General features: G+C 41.7%; 1 protein-coding gene across 3 annotated transcripts; it reads right to left on the reverse strand.

The window, feature by feature from the left end:
• Positions 1-27690, reverse strand: zgc:162952 (PKc_LIMK_like_unk domain-containing protein). Of its 3 annotated transcripts, XM_052068319.1 has the most exons (10): positions 27417-27675; positions 26380-26448; positions 16479-16669; positions 14963-15084; positions 12320-12368; positions 10644-10793; positions 4776-4949; positions 4429-4512; positions 4114-4200; positions 1-1590 (listed from the first exon to the last, which is right to left on the reverse strand). In XM_052068319.1, exons 2-10 carry the CDS (start codon positions 26408-26410, stop codon positions 1486-1488), a joined length of 993 nt encoding a protein of 330 aa, XP_051924279.1. In that variant the 5' UTR covers positions 26411-26448; positions 27417-27675; the 3' UTR covers positions 1-1485. The 3 variants fall into 3 exon arrangements, with proteins under 3 accessions (XP_051924279.1, XP_051924281.1, XP_051924280.1); XM_052068321.1 differs by lacking the exon at positions 4776-4949 and having other exon boundaries at positions 27417-27690; XM_052068320.1 differs by lacking the exon at positions 26380-26448 and having other exon boundaries at positions 27417-27670.
• Positions 27691-27905: the final 215 nt, after the last annotated feature.

The raw sequence follows: 27905 nt of genomic DNA on the forward strand, positions 1-27905 counted from the left end.
TTTTATGTGTATGAAATGAGATTCGAACGTTAACATCTTTTTAATGTGATAATACAAACACATGGGGGAAAATGGTTTATTAGTTTGACCATTCGTCATGAAAACTGTATTAGCAACCACAGAAAAGCACAATGAATGCATATTAGATCAATATACAGTATATAAACATCCTAGCTATATATCTTGTAATCTTGAAATCTTTCTGTATAAAAATACCCCCCAAAACCACCATTTGCACTTTTGAATCAAAAATAATTTTGTAATCCTGAAACTCATCAAACATCGATGTACACTCCAGTACAGCGTGTTATTCATTTAGACATAAACTGTAGTTATGTCGAGGAATAAAAGAATGGCCAATGTTTTGTCTGTGTTATTTCGTTTGGACACCAAAGATAAAATCTTTCTGGCGCACCACTTTTGAACTTCTACATTTTCAAGAAAAAACATCAACACTTCTATTTTCGGGTGCCCCAATCCCATTTTTTTGTTGTTGTATTTTTGCAAGTCCCGATCCGATACCTAACTAAATGAAACCACATCTAAATTGTCTCAAGTATATTCATGATGATTATTTTTATGATTATTTGAATAAAGGTATCCCAAGATGGTACACTTTTGTGTTGCTGTAAACTAGCGGCAGTTCTAATCGAGTTAACAACTAAAATCTGTTATTCTTGACTTTTTATTACAATGTAAAAATCCGATCTTTGTCAGCTGATATCGACCCTCTGAAAATCACGTGATCGGGCGCGGATTACCGATCATGTCGATCATATCGGGGCAGCCCTGCATCTATTCAAATAGCGGATGCCTTTGTGGCTCTTTCATGACATTATATTTATTGTGGAGAAGACCACTTAAACCTTCTCCCAGTGTGGTCTCATCATCACAAAAGCCAGCCTGGAAGCCCTGCAAAGTTGATAAGTCCACAAAGTGAAATGTGCTATGCCTTCTGTTCCTGATTTGAAAGCCCTGCTCTTTGGATTCAAAGGCTGTTTTGAGTACATTCCTCATCGTTGTCCTGATTTCTGATGGCAGTCGATGTCAGCTGTCAAACTTCACCTTGACTGAATTAAAAAATGAGGAGCAAAGTGGATCAAACAGAAGAGGAATAAACTACATCGACAGACGTGACTGTCTTCAGAGTTGGTTACGAGCCAAACCCTTTGTCAAGAACTCAAAAAAAAAAGAAAACGGCATGTTACCTTTTGCTCTAATTGGACTTGGGGAAAAAAAAAACAAGACGAACAAACCAAAGTCGCTGTGTACAGTATACACTCCTCTCAATCTATTTCTATACATGCAAGTATCAGTAAGAAAGTAAAAGCATCCATGACCATTCATCATATTTCTTTCCGAAAACATATGACATATATTCGTCTCAGTTGAGCAGTCTGGTCGCAGGTCGATGAAATACGATTGCTTCTGAATCGGGTCGATGTTGTTCTTCCAGTGCCTCCGGTGATTCATCTCCTCGGCAGCTCAGGTCAAAGGTAGTTGCGATTTTGGCGGCTGTTCCAGACTCTCGGCGACTTCGCCTAACTCATCTAACAACTCTGTGAACGCTGGACGTCTGTAGGACTCGAGCTAAGGGATAAAGAAACACGATGAAGAGCATCAGTGGACTGCCAAATGAAAGCAACAGAACTCAGGACCTTCTCTGCATTTTACTAGAATAGTTTGAGCAGCGCGTTTTATGAGAGCATCTTAAGAGTGGTATTATGCCGCGATATATTTCCTCTAATGCACTGCATCATACGTTATAAAGCTCCACCGGTGAATGGAAAATATTCATCAAAAATGTTTTAGATGAACTAACTGTATGTCGGCTCTGAACAGCAGCCTGGATCCCAATTCTCTTGCAGACTTAGACTAACTGTAATACTCAGAATGACTGCGACGAAATCCTCAAATTTGGACAGCATGCTCGGCCCACATTTGACAGCAAAAAAGCAAAACAAGAAAAAGTCATCCCTTTCCCTCACCATAGCTGCTTCCAATTGCGACTAAGATATCATTTATTTGTCCCACACTGGGGAAATTTACAGCCTACAATAGCAAGAATATGGGTAGAAAGAAGAAAGAAGAAAAAACAAACACCGTTCAACAAATTGGGGTGGATTTCATAATCAGGTATTTGTCAGTATATGAACCCTGTAATCAAAGCAAAATGGCTGACTTCCCTTTTTTGTGCATTGGTATGAGCAGTATGCAACATTAATGCTGGCCCAATGGCCCGGGGATGCACTTGCGCTGTGTTGTGCAACCGCATGGCCTCTTCAGTCTGATGTTAATTTTGGTAACCTCTCTCTTTGCATATTTGGTTTTTATCTCCTGGTTTATCCTTAGGATCAAAAGGGGAGAATTGTATTGGGAATTTGACGATTGAGACAACTGTTTGTACCATTGTGAATGACCATGTTATTTGCAGATAAGCAACGTTGCTTGCTTGTGCGCTAGACTTCATTCTGTTATCTAAAAAGTGGAGCTGCCCAAAGTGCTGGCATGGCCTGACCTTAAACCCTCCAAAGAAGAGAAAAATTAGACCAGGGTTAGGGAACTCCGGTTCCTCAAGAGCCATATCCCGCCTGTTTTGGATCCCTTCCTATTCCAAACACACCTGATGTAATTGTTCATGATTGTTTCAGGCCTCGAGAGAGTTTGCTGATGAGCTGCTGATTTGAATCAGGTGTGTTGGAGTAGGGAGGGATCTAAAACAGGTGGGATATGGCTCTCGAGGAACTAGAGTTCCCTATCCCTGAATTAGACAAAAAAGAGAGCCCCGTACTGCTCGAGAGAGAAGACTCCGTGAGACATCTGTGAATGGTGCTTCTCCTTATTTTTTGTAGCTGATATAAATCACAATTTTTTAAAAAATACTTTTGTTGTTTTGATTTCCCTGGACAAGACAATATCATAAATACTAAATATGCGGGGCCAGTACCATTATTGACAGGGCCAACACAACTTAACTCATGGAAGCCTAACAGAGCCACCACTCAAAAATTGCAGCAATAAAGGCCAGCCTGAAGAGCCACCCATTGCCAGTTCCTTCAGTTACCTTCCCTGCCATACTCTTTGCTGCCCAGCTGTTGCGCTCAGTCCTCCAGTACACCTTGGCTTGATTTCTCTGACCGCCTTTGGTCCCTGCCGCCTTGACCTGCCTTGACGATAAACTAGGACTGAGTTCATTGTGGCTGCCTGTGGTTCCCGTGCTTGTCTTAAGCTAAGCTTAACAAGTTATGATAGACCAGGGTGGCCAACCAGTCAGAGACTAAGGGCCATTTTTTTTACTGTGTTGCTGCCTAGAGCCACATCTTACACATGGGCATCCCGGACTCGCGTGCGCGGGCAAACACACACACACACACACACACACACACACACACGCGCACGCACGCACGCGCCCAATCATGCACTCGCACACATATGCATGCACACCACTATGAGCAACAGCCGGAAGGGCCCAAACATGAACGAAAGCTAAAGACACAAACACGCAAATCTTTTTTTTCCCCAACCATTTCCTCCTCCCACCCCTTGCGGTCGACTTGGGACCAGTCTGCTGCCTCCTGGTCGATTGCGATCGACGTATTGGGCAACCCTGCCTTAAAATCTGAGGTAATTAGCTGACTAGCTTAGCGCTTAGCGACGTTGTTTGCGCATGAGTGGTGATGCAGTCATCTGATTGGTTGCCCTCTATTTCAATCAAGTATCGGGATTGATGATTGACGTAGTGTGTTCTGTGTATTTAGCGCCTTTGTTTGAATGGCAGCGCCACTGCCGAGGTGTTGTCGTGTAAAAGCCCGGGAGCCGCAATTAACCAGCCAAGGAGCCGCACGCGGCTCGCAAGCCACGGGTTGGCCACCTCTGTGATAGACGCATCCATCAATTTCGGTAAAACTGATTTTCTAACTTCCCAAGGAACACGAAAAGTTTTAGGTGGTTGTTGTCAGGGCCTCTAAAGCAGACACAACACCCACAAGTCAGTGGGTTTTCGGGGATATTGAGCTCACCTCACTTTAGTCATGTAAAGACTGCGAATCTCATGGCTGAAATTGCTGATGTAGGTCTGAGTAGTTTAGTTGCATGAACAAAACAGGTACCCACCATACAGCAACTCGCTGCCAGTTCCAAGAGATGTTGAGGACAGTCTGCCACCATCTCCTGGAATGCATTCGTATCCAACCCATAGTCCTAAAATATATATAATAACAACTGGACATTAATTTCATTTCATAAGGTTTTGACACTCGACGTAACATTTTGATGATCTAAGAATGTATCAATCATGTAGCTGCCAGCCACCAAGATGCTACTCGAAGATAAAAAAAATACAATAAAATAAATGAATACATAAATAAATAATCTTTTAGCGTGTTTCTGTGCCTTTCTCTATACAAATACTAACAACTGTTACTCAACCTGTGTTCTGGGCAGTATTTCAGGGTCAGCAGGGATCCTGGCCAGGATTTCGCAAAGTACAATTCCAAAGGAGAAAACATCCACCTAAGCGAGGTAGCACACTTGTGTTAGATTGAGGAATGTGCATAACAGTGTGGTGATGAGGAAAGAAATACGGTATTACATTCAAACATTATTTTCACCCCCTCTGGATAAAACACGAGTATCTTATTTATCTCATTATTACCGAATTAAGGGATATTTATCCTAGAATAAAGTATTTTCCAAAGGATACCAATAAATATCTACCGGTATTTTAGTATTTTGTTTACGAGTTTGCCCAAGTTAAAACAGATTTTATCTCAGACCTTGCGGTCATACGGCTCCCCTCGGAGCATCTCCGGGGCCATCCAAAATGCAGAGCCCACCAATGAAAGCTTCCTGTCAGGGTCTTTGACTGGCAGTTCCACCACCTCTCTCGCAAGACCAAAGTCTGTCACCAGGGCCTCCCGACCTCGGGATGTCATTCGAATCAGACAATTCTGCAGAGAAACAGTGATATAATATACAACCAGCAGAGGGCAGAGTAAGGCAGCTTTTCACGTTCACAATGACCTTACCCTCACGTGTTCAATTACCGGTAATCTTTCATGCGCATCTCTTCAGCTTTTACCTTTTTCATCAATCGCTTGTCTCTGATGTCACCGTGTTTCTTATGCACTAAATAATTCACCTACACCATCTGGGGACTGCCTCGAAAAAGAACAAAGGCCGTCTACTGTAGTGTTGCAGGTGAACTGAGGCCACTGTCAACTAACTTGAGGCTACAAGCAGCTCGCAAATCACAGGGCACAGACAAACAACCTTTCACACTCACATTGGAACCTGTTGACAATTTAGTCTTGTCAATGAAGTTAACATCAAGATACATGGTTTTGGTACTTGGGAGGAACTGTAGCGTTTCCGGAGAAAATCGATTGTGCGGGAGAACATGCACACTCCACACAGGAAGCACAGAGACCAACCACAAGTCGTGATCTGCGATAAACTGAATAAAATTACATTTAGTGGAACTCTGCTTGGACTGAACACTAGCCCAATGCTTGGCACCTTTGTCCCACAAGTAAAAAGGCTGTTGGTTCAAAAAACTTTCTGTGTGGAGTTTTCATAGGCTCCCCATGTTGTGCATTTGCCTTCATATCTATGACGGTTGGCGGCCCGGTGATCCAGTGGTTAGCACGTCAACTTCACAGTGCAGAGGTCGTGGGTTCGATCCCGGCTCCTGCCTCCCTGTGTGGAGTTTGCATGTTCTCCATGGGCCTGCGTGGGTTTTCTCCGGGTACTCCGGTTTCCTCCCACATTCCAAAGACATACATGGCAGGCTGTTTGAACACTCCAAATTGTCCCTAGGTGTGAGTGTGAGCGCGGATGGTTGTTCGTTTCTGTGTGCCCTGCGATTGGCTGGCAACCTGTTCGGGGTGTCCCCCGCCTACTGCCCGAGGACAGCTGGTATAGGCTCCAGCACCCCCGCGACCCTAGTGAGGATTAAAGTGGTTCAGAAAATGAATGAATGAATGAATCTTTGACGGTTTGCATCTTTCAGACTTGATGATTTCATAATGATAATTTCATCACCTTTAAATATGATTCTATTTTTCAGGGGGTTGCAACAACACTTCTCGCTGGGTATGGAACATTTAAAGTGTAGGGAACCACTGTTTCAGAGGATTAGTGCCTGACCGATGTAGAGCCGGACTGCAATATACACAGTCTGGGCACGGACTTATTAATGAATGGACGATCAATTGGCCCCTTGCATCTGAAGCCATCTTATGTTGTCACTGGTACCGACAACTTTTTCACTGGAAAAACGGTTAGGCCAGTGTGTATGGACTAATGACAGCCTCTCATAGAACGAACTTCACTCTTTGCATCGGCCATTCAAAGAGGATAGGTTGACATTTCACAGTGAATTTTGTTCCATTGGGCTTTTCTTTCATTTTATTGTTGATGGTTCTGATAACATGATGCTCATGAATCTTTAAGTAGCTTTCAGAGATATACCTAATAAGAGAAGACCCCAAACTGGTTGCCAGCCAATCGCAGGGCACACATAGACGGACAGCAATCCGCGCTCAGACTTACACTGTGAGACCATTTAGAATAGGGGTGCCCAAATTTTGGGACTGAAGATCGACTTTTCAATCAACCAACCTCCCGCGATTGACCCGTTACCATGCAGGCGCATGCACATACACACACATGGCATGACGAGCAACAGCCTGACACGGAGGCATGCAACGCACTTTGGCAGCCTGTTAACTATCATAGCTCACACATACCGTTTTAAAGTGCTTTCCTCTGCCCTCTAGATTCCTATTCTTTGCCCGTGCCCTCGGACAACTGTACACGAAACAAACTCTGAATGAGAATAATGATAATGATAAAGATATAGCGCAACATCTCTGATTAAAAGCTGCAATTGTAGACTGCTGAGCGCTCACAACTTCTGGTGACGCAGGTCATGCGCCACCGTAGGTTACAGATTTACCTGCTTTATTTCAATTTTCCGAACTGCTTTATCCTCACGAGGGTCGCGGGGGGGGGGGGGGGGGGGGCTGGAGCCTATTCCAGCTGTCTTCGGGCAGTAGGCGGGGCACACCCGCCTACTGCCAGCCAATCGCAGGGCACACGGAGACGAACAACCATCCACGCCCACACTCACACCTAGGGACAGTTTGGAGTGTTCAATCAGCCTGCCATGCATGTCTTTGGAATGTGGGAGGAAAACGGAGTACCCGGAGAAAACCCACGCAGTCCCGTGGAGAACATGCAAACTCCACAAAGGGAGGCCACAGCTGGAATCGAACCCGGTACCTCTGCACTGTGAAGTCGACGTGCTAATCACTGAACTACCAGGCCGCCCTTATTTCATTTAATATTTAAAATATTTTGGGGGAAAATGAGACTGATAGGATGATTAGGGGGGTGCAGTCTACATTAATATAAAAATATATTACTAACATGCACAAAGACAGACAAATGGTTGTTTGTTTTTTTTCTCCTCTCACCAGTCTGCGATCTACTAATGAGCACCCTTGAGAGCACTGGTGTCAAAATCAAGGCCCGGGGCCAGATCTGGCCCGCCACATCAATTTATGTGGCCCGCAAAAGCCAATCAACTCGGTCAACTTCCATGACGCATGCTAAAATCTTTATCAAATTTTAAATTGTCATATGTAATAAATCGTGTTGAGCTTTTGCAAGCATTTTCTTGTTTTACATAATTACAGAAACTTGAACAACAGTGGAACAAACTACTCTCCTCGACTTTTGATTTCAAAATTAGTATGTAATAATACGAAGATGTGATTAAACATTTGGACAGTTTCAGAGTCATAATAACCCTACGAGGGAAACTGTGACGACAATGGCCCACAAAAATGAGTTTGACACCCCTAATTTAGAGTGTTACATTAAACTCCCATGCATGTTTTTGGAATGTGGGAGGAAACCGGAGTAACCGGAGAAAACCCACACAGGCACAGGGAGAACATGCAAACTCCACACAGGAAGGCGGATGTCGGAATGGAATCCTGCACCTCTCCGCACTGTGAGGCAGACACGCGAACCAGTCGGCCACCGGGCCACACTTATTTCAACAATAAATACTCAAATTTACTTAAAATGTTGCTTTTGTAACGTTGATGTGTCAACATAAAAAAATTAATGGGATGTGTTTTTACAGTATTTTATTCGTTTTTAACCTCATCATCTGTATGCCATTATTGCAGAGGTCTTTTTGACCATGTAGCCATTTTAAACCCGCTCTTGGAAAAAAAACCATCAATAACAGACTTTCCTTCTAAATTTAGCCCAACCTTTTTGCGAAGGAAGCAACAATATGGGAAACCAAAGTGGAAAACATTTCTTTGACGATTTAGAGGTAGGAAAGCACACATAAACCCTAATTTAAGAGTCTCAACTTCAATCTTGGAAAGTTATGATGACGGAATGTAATTTGCACTTTTTTGGGTAAATCTTTGGCATTATGATCTTAACATATATTCATTCTTTAGTAACTGGAACAGAAAAGATTTAAAGTGCATCTGAAAAAAAAAATTACATTAAATCCTTAATTTAACTATAAATATTTTTTGACTGACCATGTCAAACCATACGATACTGAAAAATAAAATTACATAAAATCAATAACTAATAATGCATTCTAACTAATTACCAACGTTATCCCAGAGCACAATATTTAAAAGAAAAAAACAGCAAAACAAGAATATGTAAAATGATTTGTTGTTTTTTTTGTTGTTTTTTTTAATCAAAGATGATGTCTGGATTAATGGCTACAATGAGCACGTTTTGCAATGCACAGCTTTTCAAAGCGAGATTTGAAGCAGGACAGAGCAACTCTAGGCTCCTGCTCATTGTGTTGCTGGGACCTGTATTTAAATTTACTGAAGTAGCAGTCACAAAGCGGCATGATTGTTGGCAATATTTGGCACGTTTTCGCTGTTAAAAAAACTCTACCAGCTTATCAGCGTGATTGGGTTGTAATGTCTTTAAGTGGTGCTTTAATTTATTGAGTTTCATGCTGTCTGCAACCAACATTTTTAGACACAGTAAGCTCACAGATCTTTCCTCGTCTGCCACCATAGTCACAGTGAAGCCAAGTGCTACGTACCCCTCGTCATATTTCCTCCCTTGGAAAGCTCCCTGCGCAAACTGCCAATGAGAGCGCCACTGCCCCTTAATGTAGTGGAGGTGCAACTGCATGTTATTAGGACAGTAAAAAAATAAAAAAGCATTTTTCCTGCGGTCAAACGCGCCCCCTTGACGGAGCCTATTTGAGAAACACTGCTGTAACCACACGTCGGCTTCACGGTGCAGAGGTACCGGGTTCGATTCCAGCTCCGGCCTCCCTGTGTGGAGTTTGCATGTTCTCCCCGGGCCTGCGTGGGTTTTCTCCGGGTGCTCCGGTTTCCTCCCACATTCCAAAAATATGCATGGCAGGCTGATTGAACACTCCAAATTGTCCCTTGGTGTGAGTGTGAGCGTGGATGGTTGTTTGTCTATGTGTGCCCTGCGATTGGCTGGCAACCGATTCAGGGTGTCCCCCGCCTACTGCCCGGAGACGGCTGGGATGGGCTCCAGCACCCCCCGCGACCCTAGTGAGGATCAAGCGGTACGGAAGATGAATGAATGAATGAATGCTGTAACCACACGGTTCCAAATCCGGACAAGTGTTAGCTTTCTCTCAGGAGCAGAAGCTAGCTTTTTAGCTAGCAGTTACAACACAAACTGTAAGTTGAAAAAACTGAGAGTCTATGGACAGTGGGCGTTTATCGGCTGGCCCGGACACTCAGCTTTTCTGCGTCTGAGGCTGAATCTCTTTTTGATTGACAGCAAAATGAGCCAATCACTGATCTTACGGTGAAGGTTATGATTCGTATTACTGTTTATTGTGTATGTTAAATCGCTCCATGTACAGCACTTTGTATGCAGCGATGGCTGTTTGAAAGTGCTCTATAAATACTGTTGACTTGACTTGAAGGTATCCTTTTCATTTTCATTCTTGCCATGAATGATATTCACATTCTCTGCATGTAACCCCTCTGACTAGAGTTGCTTGAGTAGTAGCATTCCAACAGAGCCATGTTATGGCATCTCGCCCATCTCTGCTGTGTTCCAATAGCCCATTTTTCATCAAGGTGCTCTGGTTCCCCGCACCTGACACAGATCTTCTTTGGCCGGGCGACGTCTGAGCCGGCATGTTATTCATTTTATTGTCTCTCATCATTGTATGAGGTAGGCATTAGCGTAAAGGATCTTGCCCAAGAACCCACACTGGATAGTGTTATGTGCTCATTTATTTTTTTGCCCCAAGCCAACCGTCTCCCGTACGCCAAACTGATGCCTTACCAACTGAGCCATCCAGCCACTATTACTTTAAAATTTGATAGAGTCCTCCTGTGTGTACTAACCTTGAAGTGAATTTGCCCAGTGTGGTATTGACACACCATGCTTGATGTTGTTGTATTATGTTTTGTGTAAGAGGACTACAGGATTCAAAGGTGTGGTTTGCAGGCCCTTGTTGTTGTTGTTCTTTGCAATAATGTGACATATTTCAGAGGTTAAATTGTGACACATTACCAGCTACTTAATACCCAATCAGGATAAAAGTGAAGGTTGTCGGTGGTGGAGACGAAATAAGTTTGTCTTACTTTTGAGTTGAGATCTCTGTGGTAAATATTCTTATAGTGCAGGTAGATCATTCCTCTGCTAATATCACAAGCAAGGTCGACCTTCTCTTTCCAGCACAGGGGAACATCTTTCCTAGCCAGGAGCTCCTCAAGGCAGCCACCATTCACATGCTAATAGAGGCGAGAAATGCAGTTACATGAGTACACTGAACAAAACCAAGACTGAAGTTTGTAACGCTTGACGTGTTCCCATTATTTTTGGGAGTGTACTGTACCACAATTGTTTTTGCTCTCATTTTGCATGAGAGAATTCAAAGGTCTGTGTACACAAAAGGCTAATTTACAGTATCTCACTTGTACTTTTTTATGTGTACCTTTATTTATATTATTTATAATTTTATCTGTGTTTTTATTGTTCTTGTTTTGATTGTAGAGCCCTTGAGTGTTTTGAAAGGCGCTTATAAATTAAATGTTTGCATCTGTTTGAGACATATTAATAGGGTAATTCTTTAATAATAAAGGGGAAGTCAACTCATTTTCTCAGCGGGTGCTCGTTTTGCCACTTGCTGTCGACTGAAAATGCCATCACAGTTGCTCAGGTCGACAGCACCTGTACACTATATATTTAGGTCTAACCTGCATCCTCCCTCACCTGAAGAACAAACCAGTTGGCGTTCAGTTAATGCACAGGCACAAATAATAGTCAAGACCCGTTCCTCCTCAAAAAGGCTTGAGGCTCTCCTCTCGCCCGTTGAGGTGAACAATAACATACAGGAAGCAAGCCTGGATCCACTGGATCCAGGCTTGGATCAGAGGATCCAGTTTTGATGCCCACACTTGCTCTGTGCCGACACCCTACCATATATACATACTGTATATATACTGTCTATATCAGGGGTGCCCAAACTTTTTGGACCGAAGATCTACTTTTCGATCAACTAACCTCCCGGGATCTACCCTTACCGGCATGCGCGCGCACACGCACACACACGCACACATGAACGCCATGGTGAGAAACAGCCTGAAACTGAGGCATGCGATGCACTTTTGCAGCCTGTTAACTATTGTAGCTCACACGTACAGTTTTAAAGTGCTTCCCTGGGCCCTCCGAGATTCCTATTCTTTGCCCGTGCCCTCGGTGAATTGTACACAAAGCAAACTCTGAATGAGAATAATGACGATAAAAGATAGAGCGCAACAGCTCTGATTACAAGCTGCAATTGCAGACTGCAGAGCGCAAACAACTTCCGGTGACGAACTCACGCGCCACCGTAAATTCAAGATTTACCTGCTTTATTTCTTTTTTTTTTTTTTTTGTGAAAGTGAGACTGATAGGATGATTAGGGTGCAGCGTACATTAACACAAAAAATATATATTACTAACATGTACAAAAACACACAAATGGATATTTTTTTTTGGTTCTCCTCGGATCTACCTGGGACCTGTCTTAGATCTACCGGTAGATCAGGATCTACCTAATGGGCGCCCCGGTCTCTCTCTCTCTCTCTCTCTCTCTCTCTCTCTATATATATATATATAGTTTTTGCTCCAGGCTTCTTTTCTGGAGCTGACCAGAACCACCTTGTGCAGGTCTATCTTTGGTTACAATCCAAGTGGCTTTTCCTGGCCACTCGGCTCTTGCAATCAAACTCCACCCACAAACCAAACAAGAAAGCAAATAAAAGGTTTGACTCACCTCTAAAATTGGATAGAGTTTGTCTTCTTTAACACATATTCCCAGATATCTAGAACAAAAGTCAATATGCATGTCATTGATTTTCTCTGCTTATAAAGCGTCTTGAATTAGTAGTAATAAGCAGGGGTGAAACCAAGGATTTGGGGCCCACTCATTCCATGATGCAAATTCAAAATACAGTGGAACCTTGAGTTACCTTTTTACTTACATTTCAAGTTACATACGAAAATGTCGGTAGAAAAAGATGGAGAGAAAGAGAGGGAGGCAGAGAGAGAGAGAGTGAGCGAGAGCGAGAGAGAGAAAGGAGAAAGAAACACTTAATTAAAAAAGAAAAAGTGGACATCATTACCCCTGTGCATTAAACAGTCTTTCTGAAAGACTGACTTGCAGCTCGGTGCCCTCAGTCTGTGACTAAAAGTGCTGCCATCGATCACCTCTCAGGGCATTAAAAGAGTGGGCAGAGCTGACCTTGATAAATGTGATCTGAGAACGCATCCTTTCTTGGTCACCTATAGAACTGTGGCAACCACAGAGCCCCACAGATCTGAATCAGCATGTTCTCATCAGCTGCACCCGTATCCCTCTCCCCAGCAGACTACTGGAAAAAAAACGGGCACTGGTAGATACTATGTGATAGACAGTCCAAAGCAAAGCTGGGCCGATGTTAAATGACTTTCGCCGCCTTTAAAATATCAAGATGGCTTTGGCCTTTGCGGGACTCTTCCAATCCAGCCTTTCATCAAGCTGCAGACTAATCAATGAATTAGAAAGGACATACACTTAAGTCAGATTTTCTCCATGTCATTGTGGAAAAAATAGTCTTATTCAATGGAGGAGCTATAAAAAGTGTTTTTTTTTCAGTGTTTTATTTCTTTTTGATATGATATTGCATGATAGTTATTTTTAACCTCACGCCATTCTCTTTCTGGCAGCGCACATCCTGTGCCTGCCAAACGTTCTTGTTCTAATGGCGAGCATACTGTGCCTGCCAACCGTCCCTGGTCTGGCAGCACATGTCCTGCGGCCGCTACTGGCTGATTTTGGGACGTCTGGCATGGATGGGGTAATTTCATGATTCTGTTTTTGTCAAGATTATTTTTGGTTTTGTGTCATAGTTTTGTTACCTCATGCTTTTGTCTTCCTCGTTTGGTTTTGTTTCTCTCTGCTCTTGTCATCCGAGTCCCTTGTGTCAACCAATCAGCTCCCTCAACCCTTTGTGTCTTGTTCAGCTGTTCCTTGTTGTCCCGTCCGTTTACTTGTATTTAGTTCCCCGGGTTCTGTCAGTCTTGGTCGGATCATTGTATTAGTGTCACATTGTTTTGTGCTCCAGTATTAGGTGTTTGTTTGTTAGTTTAGTTTCTTGTGGTTTTCAGTACTTCATTTGTGATTTTGAATTCGTTTTTCCAGTGTACGCCTGCAAGTATTTTTTTGTGAATACATTTTGTTCTGTACTCCCTGGTTCTCCTGCCTCCCTGCTGTTTTGGCTCCACTACCATCACGCAACATGACAAAATAAATAATCTGAAGATGAGTGTTTTTGGCGGTACTCGGCTCGAATATAATAGGCAAGTACAGTAAGTTATGAACTTCAAGACATTCATCCATTTATTTTCAAACACCGCTTTTCCTGAACAGTGTCAAAGGGAGGTGCTGGAGCCGATCTCAGCTGACTTCGGGCAGAAGGTAGACTACACCTTGAAATGATCGCCAGTCAGTCGTAGGGCTATTTCAAGACAGGCTTGAAAAAAAAATCCACATAACGTAGAGGTTTTATTCAAAGCTAATATTGTTGTCGTCGAAGACTAGACTGTCTTGAACAAACTGAAAACAAACACGAGTGCGTGTCAATTAATGGGGACAAATTAAACAGGTTGAGCAGACAATTGCCAGCCTGCCAACACGCCTATATTTTTTTTCTGCACTGACACCAAATAACCCCACCCCCCAAGAAAACACACCTGACAGTCGAGACTTCTTATAGTCAGGGGATAGAGAACATTTCTCACAAGTCACACAGCTTGTCTACAAGTGCAGACACCCGGTGAGGTTTAGTTTTGCTTCGTCAGATCAAGTGACAAGTAAGAAGTTACTTATTTTGAGGACTCTGAACAAAAACAATGGGGGCATATGTTCTATGACTGACAAAATATTTTGGGATAAATGAACACGAAAACTAAGCAGGGCACACATGGACGAACAAGTATTCACACTCATAATCATACCTCGGGACAATATAAAGTGTTCTATTAACCTGCTATGTATGTTTTTGTAGTGTGGGAGGAAACCGGAGTACCCAGAGAAAACCCACACAGCCACAGGGAGAACATGCAAACTCCACACAGGAAGGCCGGAGCCGTAATCGAACCCTGCACCTCTTTACTGTAAGGCGGACGTGCTAACCAGTCGACCACCGTGCCGCTGTATAAATTGTGATTAGGTGTACTTCAGGGCAATGGATGGTCGAGTAGAACGATATAAATTCCCCTGAAGTTTATCTCTGACTAGGTTTCTATGATGAAAACCAAGAAAACCTGAGTACTGTATACAAAACCCTATTACATGATTTGCACCTCTGCTAAAGCACTACATAGTATTGGTGGTGAATGTGCCAAAGTGAGATGGAAAACATGGGACTACTGTTACCTGACAATATTTGGATGAGAGAGTTTCTGAAGAAGGCTGATTTCCCGTACAATGCTGTCTTGGTCCACGTCGTTTTTGTATATCTTCACAACCATCACTTTGCGGCTAGTAGTGTGTATTACCTGAAAATAATTATAGCTTCTGCAGTACAGTACTGATGGTGCAAGGCCCGAAATAAGCAGTCTTGCATGGCATTGCGGGTCAAAATGTGGATTTTACACCTCATATAAACAACGTTGAAAAGTGAAACTGCGAGTAGGCACAAGGCGCTTATGTTACAGGAAGTCGGCGTGGCTCTGCATTTGTGTCCTGTGGTCCTGCATGCCCACAAACTGTTTCCCTGCTGACTGCACCCTTTTCTTTTTGCCAAGATGACAACTACAGTATATGCCGTTTTGCTTCTAAATTTTGCTCAGTGTAGGCCCTACGAGTGTTGTACAGTAATCCCTCAACACTTCACACTTCATATTTTGGGGCTTTAGTGCTTTGTGGGCTTGTCCCAAATTCTGTGTGTGTGTGTGTGTGTGTGCGTGCGTGCGTGTGTGTGTGTGTGTTAAAAAAATACTGCTATTATTGCAGAAAGTCGCTTTGGTTCATGTTGATGTGAAAAGAGTGAAGTTTTCCCTGCATGCAGATTAAAGAGATGAGGTGACTCAGAGGCTCTGTACATATCTGTACAGTACTGTACATGCCACAGTCACTCATACAAGGTTAGTGATTGGTTCCCGGTGCAATGTCGACCAATGAGAGCACAAGTGGATTTATTGAACTGATTGGCGACGCATCATTGCAGCCTCACTCAGTACCTAGCCTTCTTCTGTCTCTCAAGTCTCGTCCATGCTATTGACTGTATCTTTGTGTTGTGTGCGTGATAACTTTTATTGTTGTTGTTTAAGCAATACATTTTTTGGATTAGTTCAGGTAATCGCTGCTGTTGAAGCAAGATGTATGTGTGGGAGCATATCAGCCTGCTCGTCCCTCCACGGAGGGGGAACCATCAAGAGGGACACATTATTTCAACGGCGCCAAGGTGTTGGTTCACAGCCTTGACCGGGTCGGGGAGCCTTATTTTGAAGGTTTCTCAACATCATTGATCACCAAAAATGCTCCTCAAAGAAAACGTTATTTCGAGCCTTGTAATGGTACAGGTTTGTCGACAATAGCTGCACTTGTTGAAAAATGAATGAAAAATTGGCTCTTTTGAGTTACCTATGACAAGTAAGCATTTAGAGTGCATGCTTTTCTATGTTTTTCTTCTATCACTGTCCGATCCTTCTGGTTCATTTCAGCATTTAAATCATTTAACCACAGAAATAAGCTTTCTTGGTCTCAATAGCCATTACATAATATCTCAGCTATGGATGGTATTGTCCACCCACAGTTTCTAAAGCATGTGGGCCAATCATGGAATGGTAAAAATGTCCTAATTAATGACTGGAACAAAGCATGTTTTGAGGGTGGCTCACATGTAGGCTGGTACACAGCAAAAAGTGGGCAAGGACACTTGAATGCATACCTTATAGACCTTTGAGAAAAATCCACTCCCAATTAGCTCAGTGGTGAAGTTTTCCCAGAACTCCAGTTTGCGCACGGCGGTGCGGAGTTTCTGCCAACGGTCCACATGATAGTACTTGTCTGAAGACTCCCCATACAGGGTGGGACTGGTGGGCTCAGATACGTCAACATCACACATGCTGGAGATGCTCGCTGAGAGAGACAAAACATTTTTGGCTTAAAAAAATGTGACTATGCTCTCATGATCTGTGTGTGTGTGTGTGTGTGTGTCTCTCTCTCTCTCTCTCTCTCTCTCTCTCTCTCTCTCTCTCTCTCTCTGTGTGTAGAAAAAACACTTCCACTTTGAGATTTTAACTATTTTTTTATTCTTCTACCCACTTATTGTTTTATTCACTCTCAAGTTAAAAGTGATCTGGTGCAAGTGGCCTAAACAAAGATTTTATTGTTAAATATTCATGTTAAAGGTGCCACACAATCTCTCGAGACGAACTATAGGCAGCGGCAGTGTCAAGCGAGACCCTCGTCTTTTTATTCTGCAAACATCCATCTAAATTGCAGGGAAATGCAAAACAGCCTTTAGCTTCTTTACGTCTGCAACAAATTGTATACTTTTTGAAGGTTTTTCTTGAATAGTGTGCCAGTCCAGACACAATAAGAACATGCAGGTGTTAAAGATTAAGAACTGGCTCACAATTTCTATTCTAGTTCATAGCAAAGATGTTTATTGGGGTTGAGGTCAAGGCTCTGTCAAATGTGTCAAGATGTACTAAGGGGTCCAGCTCCAGATTACTGTATTTATATTGAATATTCAGATAATATATTTTGTTTATGGATAGACCGTGTTGGTCAGGCTTCGAAAAAAGATAAAACCTCGTGGGTGCCATAGAAAAGGGCAAATTGCGCATTTCAATAACTCAGAGCACACTTAGATGAAAGAGAGGCTCATAAAAGGGACCGTCGTCCCACACAGTGGACTCCAGAGATGAGGAAAATCCCATTACGCTATTCAGCCTGAAACAAAGACAGTGAATAATGGGTGGGCAAAAAATAGAGGCCTAATGGATAACAGGATCAGTTAGTGGACACAAACCATCCTCGATGTTGATGTAATCTCATTTTAGCTCAGGGCTGAATTGAATCGATAAATCTTGATGTAAATGTGCATCTCTCACCTCTCAGTTATCAAATCACAGAAGCAGTTTTTAAATTTAAGTCAAGCTCTATCAATATAAAAACATGATATTACACCATTTGATTTCCTCGTTGTGGGATTAATCAAGGCTGTCTTATCATATCTTTTCATTTAAAGCCAAGCTTCCAAAAACAATGCTAGAACAACATGGTGAATAAATTTGATGTACTTTTATTGAAAACAAACAAACAAAAACACATATATTCTGAGCCAGAGAGTAAAACTGGAAACGCATGGTGGGAGACAAACGCAATGTATTCCATAATGTTGTCAATAAGTTTCAAAAAAATCAATCAGTCAATCCATTTTCTGATCTGCTTATCCTCACAAGTGTGCTGGAGCCTATCCTAGCTGTCTTAGGGCAGTAGATGGGGTACACGCTGAACTGGTGGCCAGCCAATCGCAGGTTTGCGATAATAAGGTCAACAATTGTTTGACTGATTTGGTTTCCTTTTATGTACACACAGGCTGGTGACAACATTGTAGGTAAACGTAACACGGACACAACCTAATTACATCTAATTCGTAAATACAATTTAACATCATCTGCTAAATTTGCCACCAGGAATAAAATATTCAATATTTTTTTCCTATTTTGTGTCCGTCTCTCTATCTGTCTGTTCGTCTGACCGTCCATTCGTCCGTCGATTTTTTTGTTTGTTGTCATTTAAATTTTAAAACGGATTTGGTATTGGGGTGCAGTGATCCCTCACTTATCGCGGTGAATGGGGACCGAGACCACCGAGAATATTTGAACACGCTCTCAGTGTGATGCTTTGCAGTTGTATACAGCAGCAAATTACAACCCAAATGAACAAAAGTTCTGTATAAAATGCAATATGAAATGACTTCACTAAGCACTTCTCGGTTGATCTGATGACTGACATACACACCGCATTTTCACAACTGATAATAATAATAATAATAATAATGCATTTTATTTAAAAGCGCCTTTCATGCCACCCAAGGACACTGTACAAACAATAAGATCACATATGCAGACTCTTAAGAGTCACATGTTTGTTGATTGCAGATGTGTTTCTGGATGATTTAAAAAAAAAGCCAGTGTTGACTTTTTTTAATACATTGGAGTCGGGAAAATGACGACAGATACAGTCGGTCAACCCACAAAAGTAATGGAAGATGATAAGGCCTGTTGCAGTCTTGAATGTACTGCCATAGTTGCTTTTTTGTTGTTGTTTTTTTTAACAACATTGTAAGTAGCGTATGATACCGTAAGCAATTGTCTTTTTTAAGAAAAGAGTCATTTTGGCCTCCTAATTAAATTGTTCTGAGCGACATTTACAGTTCTGGAATGGTATTCTGAACTGGTTCTGTCCCATGCGTTGGTGTGACAACACTGAAAAGAGTTGACCTTTTTTTCCCCCCACTTCTTCTTTACAAGAGCCTTTGCGGTGATGCCGGTGGAAAGCACACACTGACACGCTAACACAATTGGCAGGAGGTTTCCTCATCAAGCCGTGTCAACTCAGCCCCTCTTTTCATGCTGCTTTTGTTCATTCGGCCTAAAACAATTGTCACACTTTTAGCTACAGCACTGCCAGTGAGGCACTTACAAGTGAAGCATTATCAGATTGGGTTGCGAGTTGTTCTACTCTTATTGTCTTTTATCTTTTCTTCATTTCCTTCCAAAACACATTTGACTTTTACAAAGAGTAATGAGATATGCTCCCAATTGTATGCAAATAAAGTGGTCTATCGAACTGAAAGTAAATGCACATACGTAGCCTTATGTTTTAATCTGTGACACTAAAGCCTAACATTCAATGGATCACATGCTGCAGTGTTGAATGACAAGGATTAATGTTAGTGCTGTTTGTCGTTGCTGCAAAACTCCACACGTAATAGTTAAACTACAACAAATTTTCCAGTAGCACATTTAATAATCGAAATAGTCAACAGTGCATTTACCGTATTTTCCGCACTATAAGGCGCACCTTCAATGAATGGCCTAGTTGAAATCTGGTTTCAAATATACATACTTGTCAACTTTTTGGAGCGCCAACCTGTACAAACTACCCCCAAAAATCCTTATAAAGAGCAAAAAATCCTTTTAACATACCGAAGCATTTTATATGTCAAAATAACGGCAGAAAAAACCCCACGAAATTTTCAATGATATTTATTGTAGATCTCCATAATACAATGTCTGGTTAATGTCTAATGACCATTCTACTTAGTGGCATGACTGTGTTCAGAGTTGTATTCCTGCACCAATTCCAAAATATTGAAAACACAGAAAAAAATAGCCATTCAGCACTCAGGTTTCAACTAGGAACCACGTTTTCAACTAGGAACCACGTGATTTACTGGAAAGTTACCGGAAATGAAAGCATTCGAGTAGACTAGCAGCATTCTGGGCAAAAGCAAATAGAACTACCCATTAGGAGGAGTGGGGGGCGGGGGGGCGGCGGAAATGTTCAGAATCTGTACGATTTGTGCGATACGACCATATACGTAAGATTCACCACAAAATCCGTATGAACTATGGCTAAACCATATGAGTTGACAGGTATGAATATAGGGTGCACAGCATTATAAGGTGCATCGAATAGAAGCTACAATAGTGGCTGCATCTGCATTTTACATCCACTAGATGGAGCTATGCTAAAGGCAATACAATACGCGTTTATATTGCGCTTTCACAACTGCTACAGCTGTAACAAAGTGTTTTACAGATCATTTAAAATACTACGTCCAAGACATCAGATTATTGATCATGTATAAAGTGCAGCGTATTATAAAGAGTACTGTCAGTTTTTGAGACAATTTAATGCTTTTAGGTGTCCCTTAAAGTGCGGAAAATAGTATACTTTCTATTGCTTTTCTCAAGATAATATAATTGATTTCTTCAATTCTATCTAGATTTCTTTTTTTTTGCAAACAAAGAACTTTTTCACAGGTAAGTAAAAATAAAAATAACAATAAAACTATTCAAGACTGATGGTTTTACACTGATGATCAAGACAGATTTTTTGTCTTTGTGTGTTACACTTCTACTCTAGCTGAATTTTTATGACACTCTCATGTAGGCTTGTATGAGCCAGCTCATAAGACACAGTGATCATAAACTGTGGAAAAATAAATATAGCACATTTGTGACGTCATGACATCATAGCGCAGCTTTCTGGAGATTGTGAAGGCAGGATTTTTGGTTTACCGCTCGTCTTGCGTTTCAGGCACCATAATCATCACTTTCATTAACGACATCTGACCGCTGCTTTTTTTTTTTAACAGTGTGGATGTTGAACCAGCTTGATGATGGTAATATGACACTTGTGCACACAGCAGAGAAAATGATCACAACCAACTGAGAATCTCAGATGAGAAGGAACATCAACACAACTACGGGAGCTGACCATCACCATGCTGACGTCCAGCTTGTTGATGTGGAATGCTGCTCACAGTCAAAGTCAGTTCACACCCTAGCCATATTTTTCACCCCTGGACTTTAGTTTTCAACCAAAGTCCTTTCCCTCAGGAATGTTCAAAATGTTTTGACACAGGTGTGACTTTGGCAGAATTTATGTTCTGTAGCTCGATGTGTGTTTGTGCACATGCATCTGATTATACCTAAAGACCATAAAGATTAAAATTTATTCCTCTGTTTTTTTAGATCCTTTGATTGATTTAAAGTGTCCCTGAGGGCCTTGGAAGATGTTGACAAAATATACTATTACCATGAAGCCAGAAAAAAAATATCCCCTCATGCATTTTGATTCTGTGCATTAGATCCACAACACCATACTGGTACAGACAGAAAGACACAGACACAACCAAGTAGGGGTATGATTTGCGATACTGTATCGTCACTGGCGTCTAAGGTATGTGAGGAAAAGGGGCAACTACACCACACCACACCACAATTTATTTGCCTCTAAAAGCTTTCTGGTCATGACATTTTTGGTTACAACTTAATGTGTCACAGCTGAGCACTTAATCAGGCCTGAGTCAAGCCCACATTATTGAAATGACTTTGTGCATGTTGTGTAGTGATTCGTTGCCCCTCAACCCTAATTTCATCCGCAGACATTTGAAATTTCAGTTACTTTGGCTGCATTGAATGGTGCCATAATGAATCGGTGAATATCAGTCAGGGATGCCAGGGCTCAAGTACAGCGAGCTGAAAATCTCGCTGGCGCCAGACAAACACTAGTCACAGCCAAAACAAAGATAGCCCATTGCTTTAGTTCAGTGGTTCTTCACCTTGTTAGAGGCAACGAACCCAACCAGTTCATATGCACATTCACCAAACCCTTCATTAGTGAAAAAAGTGATTTTTTTTTACAAATTCAAGACATTAAAAAAACACATTTGTTAAAAACTGAAAAAGTAAATATAAGTTCAAGAGAGAAGGGTTTTTTTCCCCTTAATTGTACAACGTACAATCACAACAGTCACATGTTGACAACGAAGCAAACGAAATTTCCCACAGCGCTGATTGGACAAGCAATGTCATGTGATCATCTGCAGCCAATAATGACCAAGTGGGAGTGTCATAACTAAGTGACATGTTGAGTTGGGTGTGTCTTCACCTCTCCATGGCAGAGGCTCCATCGAACCCCTCAGACCGATTCACCGAACCCCTAGGGTTTGATCGAACCTAGGTTAAGAAGCACGGCTGTAGTTATTGATCATTATTCTTCACTAAGCTTAAAGGATGCATCCCAACTTTTTCATTAGATAGATGGATAGATAGATAGAGAGTGGGAGAGAGAGAGAGAGATAGTGATGGTGTAAATTAATCACATTCAAACTTGTTAAATTGATTGTCAGCACACAAAGTTCATTTTCCATGTCTTTGTTCAAAGTTCAGCTCGTAACATGAACTAGCTGAGTTCATAATCAATGATTTTTTTTCCAACTTAGTTCATCGTTCGAAATAGTAAAAGTAGTTCTTTTTGTTTGTTTTCCTCCTATATGTTTCTGCGCAGAGCTATCCTCTGGCATACCGGCATTTCCCCGGAATTCTGTTTGAGTCCTTTTTGGTCTTTTTTCCATTGCGTGCATCAAATTTTGATCGGTGCTGCTGGTGTGGCCAGTGTTGACAAATAATGCTTTTTTTATGCCCAATTAAGGCGTCCGCGGTGCGTTTAGCTGGGTTTATTGGAGAGAAAATCTGTCAATCTTGAACAAAAATGAACTGCATTTCAAAAACCATTCATTGGCCCCGGAAACGGTTTACGAAGAAAAAATATGTTACGTTCAGTTCAAAATATGGAAGAGTTCGTGAACTCGTTTAGGTAACAGCCCAACTGCCACCTTTTGAAGTGACACCCAATTAAAGTTAAGCTATTCGAGTAGACTTTTCCTGACTTAGTTTGTCTTTTTGCTTTTTAGGAGAAGTCTGAAGATTTTGCACGGATACTGGTTGATATTTGGAACTGTGCATTGTTTCCTCTATTTTGACCGTGGCCTCAGGTCAAATTGAACACAAACAGCCCCAAAACATGATAATGCTACCCCTATGCTTCGCGATACGATCGGTTTGCCGTTTATTTGACTGTATGAGCAGTGTTGTGTTTGTGTCAAACAAAAACCCAATGGAATTATGGCAAAAAAGTTCAACCTTAATTTCATCTGACCAGAACACATTTTTCCATGTGCGGTCAGAATATTTCAACTGTGTTTTTGCAAACTGTAGCCAAGCTCGGATGGTTTTCTTTGCAATATCACGTTTACATCATTCTACTCTACCCCGTAGCCGTGACATATTTATGAAGAAGACGGGTGATTGTGGTGAGGTGAACTAAAAAGCCAGTGCTTCCCAGAATTTTTTTTTCAGCTCCTTCAGTGTTGATGTCAGCCTTTTGGCAGCCTCCCTGTCCAGTTTACTTCTTGTCTTTCTCCCTTTCTCCAACTTATACCTGGGAACAACATTTGTTTTGGGTTCATCAGAGGCCTTTTAAAATGTGGCCTGATTCACATTTGACATGAATCTAAATGTGATTGATTAATTCTGAACTTCCCTGGTTATGAAACCATATAATTTCTTCATCTCTCCATAATATACTGTATATGGTGGTACTTTGAGATACGAGTTTATTTCAATCACGCTCGAAAGTCGAAACACATGGATCTCAAATCATCTTTTCCTGTTGAAATGAATGGAAATGTTTCCCCCCAAAACTAGAAATGTTGTCATTTGTATTTCATCCATTCATCCAGCCATTTTCTGACCCGTTTATACTCACAAGGGTCACGGCGAGTGCTGGAGCCTATCCCAGCTGTCTTCAGGCAACAGGCGGGGGACACCTTGAACCGGTTTGCCAGCCAATCGCAGGGCACACAGAGACGAACAACCATCCGCGCTCATACTCACACCTAGGGACAATTTTGAGTGTTCCATTAACCTGCCACGCATTTTTTTTGGAATGTGGGAGGACTGTAGTACCCGGAGAAAACCCACGCAGGCACGGGGAGAACATACAAACTTCACACAGGAAGGCCGGAGCCGGAATCGAACCCTGTGCCTCTGCACTGTCAGGCCGACGCGCTATCCATTGACTTACTTGACTTCCCCCTGTAACGGTGGTTTGCTGTTCTGCAGTTTTGTGCCGTCCTTGAATTGTAATTTTTATGCACGAGATCTCTTTAGACTGAGTATTCGGGTGATATATATCATTTTTTCTGCACTCTTTCCATTCTTTATTGCTAAGTAGTTCCATAACACTTCAACAGCAGACACATGGCAAGCCATAGCATACGATATGTTATAACTACTCCATTTAACGTGGTGACTCAAATTGTCATCCTCATACTGCGCCTGAGGCCACAACTATGTGAAGATCCATGGCAGCCCCGAGCGAGAATCACTGACTTTGAATTCAACCCTGACTAATGTAATATTGACCAGGTCATGCAAACGGTGAACAACAAACCATAACAATCACAGCTGGGTGGTCACTTATGCGCAAGAGTTTCCTCCTACTCTCCCACAAAATCTCTATATCAGTGTTTTGCTTTAAAGCACTGTGGAAGCACAACTTAATACCAGATAATGAATGGAGCGTGATAAAAGTTCAAGGGTAATGCAATTACCACGAGGACTCAAATTGTAGGGTCAGGTGAACGCTGCAAGATGCCCGGTAATTTAGGCAACAAACCAACAAGGAGTATAAGTCTAAACATGGGATGAGTCAAACATTTGCAATTTGTCAAACTAGAGCAATTAAAATGGGCAAGTTAATTAAAGCATTGCAAGTAAGTGCAGTGATTACGTATGATGCATTTCATTCATCTCAATCATTTTGACTGTATGTTAGACTGTCAAGGGCTAACCAGTGGTGAGCGCGTCGACTTCACAGTGTAGAGGTGCAGGGTTCGATTCCTGCTCCGGCTTTACCGTGTGGAGTTTGCATGTTCTCCCTATGTCTATGTGGCTTTTCTCTGGGTACTCCGGTTTCCTCCCACATTCCAAAAACATGCATGGCAGGTTAATGGAAAATTCTAAATTGTCCCTCACTGTGAGTGTGAGCGCGGATGTTTGTCTGTCTATGTGTGCCCAGTGATTGGTTAGCAACCAGTTCAGGGTTCAGATAACCATATAAAGTGTTTTTTTCTGAATAAATAGAGAAAAGGTAATAGTAAATTGCTAATCGTTTCATGAAATAGTACGGAAAAATACTTCAGTATGTTGTATGACAGCAGCCCCCATCCCTCTTGACAGCTCCCCCACACAACACTTTTGCTGTTGCGCACGAGTCAAGTGTTTGGTGGGCAGAAGGAACACATTTTGGGCTTAACCCAGCGGTGACAAACTATTGAACATTCCCATCAACTTGATTTGTTTTTTCCAAGAGTTGAAAGTTGTGACGCCTCACTATTTAAATATTTCATAACATTGACCCATTTAAATGTGATAATGATCAGTTTCATCTTTCCCAATGTATGTATAACAAGATTACACTCAAGATCTATCTATCTATCTATCTATCTATCTATCTATCTATCTATCTATCTATCTATCTATCTATCTATCTATCTATCTATCTATCTATCTATCTATCTATCTATCTATCTATCTACTGTATCTATCTATCTATCTATCTATCTATCTATCTATCTATCTATCTATCTATCTATCTATCTATCTATCCATCTAACAAAACATATATTGAGATACGTATCGAATTGACTTTTATTGGAGAGATAAATAGAAGGACATGGCACGTCCCTTCAAATGTATGGAACGTGACAACAAAAAAGTGATAACACTAAACCCTCTTGAAATGAGTCGCACCATATCGACTCGAATCGTAATCCCACTGAGTTGAACCAAATCGAATCGTTTCACTTTAAAATCGAACCATCCAGAAATCGTTTCGCGCTCCGCATGTCAAAAACCGCATTGAATTGTCTTTTGTGGAGAGATGCACACTCCTACTATTTAGGCTATAATATTCAATGTAACGGCCCACAAAATCTGCGCACCCCCTGAAAAAAATATGTATTTTGCATATTTAAAGGTTTTTCAATAAATTATTGCAATTACTTCCCCTATGTAACTAATTCCATTTATGAAGGAGTTAACCAGTAACGAATTCAATTAGTTTTTGGGGAATGAGAGAAATAAGTACAGTAACTGAAACTGCTTTTTCTTTTTAAGTAATTGCACACACATTTTAGTAAAATCCTTAGAAAAAATGGTTTTGTCTGAAGAAGACTATTTTAATCTCATAATACTTACTCAATTGATTTAGTAAGCTATTCATATGCATCTTGTGGGAGCTGGAACAAACCCAGAGGTCTGCAGACACTGAGGAGGAACCACATACATGCGACAGCAAATAAGCAAAGCACAGTCACAGGACTCCACAAAACATGTACGGTAAATAAGCAAGCACCACTGAAAACAACACATCATAAATGAGCGGCCATTGGCATGAGGGCGTAGGTGTGAAATCCAGGTCCAGAAAGTAAAAACCTTGCCAGTTTGGCTTTTGCTACAAGTGCTTCTTCTCCTGAAGCGTCAGGTAAGCAAGCTCTCAAGGTTGAGTCGAAGCACCCGTGGCGAAAGACACTGTGGCATATATTTTCACTTTCTGGATTTGTTGTTTTTATACCTCTGCATGGGTGTTTTTAGGGTCATTTCATAATTTGCTTTGATGCTGCCCAGAAGACTAAATATACAGGGGGGGGGGGCAGTTCTTCTGTTGAATGAATATCAACCAATGGATGTCACATTTGCAGTTGCTTTGTGGAATGATTGTGCATAGTAAAATATTGTATTTATTTATTGAACAGAGGTGGATGCTTTCTTGTTGTTTCTGGTCAACTTCAGATCTCAGAACTTCCCTTTTGTAGGAAGTCCATCAACTCTGTTCAATGCATCACTATCTTCCCCAGTTACAGTATGTGCATACTTTTTCAAAACAGTTAGTGGACTTTCTCTTAAGATGCTGAGGTTTAAAAAAACAACAACAACAATCAGGAAAACACAAGCGTTTGGTTTTGCAAATGCGGGACAACAAACATTTCACTTGTGATGCATTTGAGGGTTGTAGTCAATGTTGGGAACCACTTCGCTCTTCCTCAACATAATGTACGATGTGTTGGGGGAAAACTTTCTTGGCTGCATATTTATAAAGCTGTACTAAGATCATGTTTAATATTTTGTTATGTGCCATGCCTATGTCCATCCGCATGCATTGAATAACAATCTACTCTAAGTTAACCACTGAGAACGCTTTAGGGTAAACACGTGAAAACATATAATTTACTTACCTGAATGATTATCTGTTGTAAAAGGAATGTTGAGTTCATGTGGCGGGTTGCTGCATCATATATCCTTTCACGTTTGCTGTCACAACAGGAAGTGTGGCTAGATTCTCTCTCTCTCTCTCTCTGTTTCTCTCGCAGGTTTCAAGTGCTGGATTCAGTTTCCCCCGCAGCTGCTGTGAAAGCAGTCTCACTAGTGGGATGCATGTTTCATGGGTTGTCTTAGGAACCAGCTCCACCAGCCGTGCGTCGGTGGATGGAACTCCACCCACGGGGGGGATAGCTGGATGTCTTGATTGCTGCTTGAAGAGTTTCGCGTTGGAAGGATGCAGATTTTCACTGGCATTTGGCAGCAGGGATTTATTAATACCTCCGAACATACATTTTGTGATGACTATTGGTACTGCATTACGAACTCTCCTTGATGCTGCACGTGTTGATGAGATGTGTTCAGACACAAGACAGCACTGAGTGGGGGATGTGTGTTTGTTCGTG

This window comes from Hippocampus zosterae, chromosome 6 (assembly GCF_025434085.1).
Source record: "Hippocampus zosterae strain Florida chromosome 6, ASM2543408v3, whole genome shotgun sequence".
Taxonomy (NCBI): Eukaryota; Metazoa; Chordata; class Actinopteri; order Syngnathiformes; family Syngnathidae; genus Hippocampus; species Hippocampus zosterae.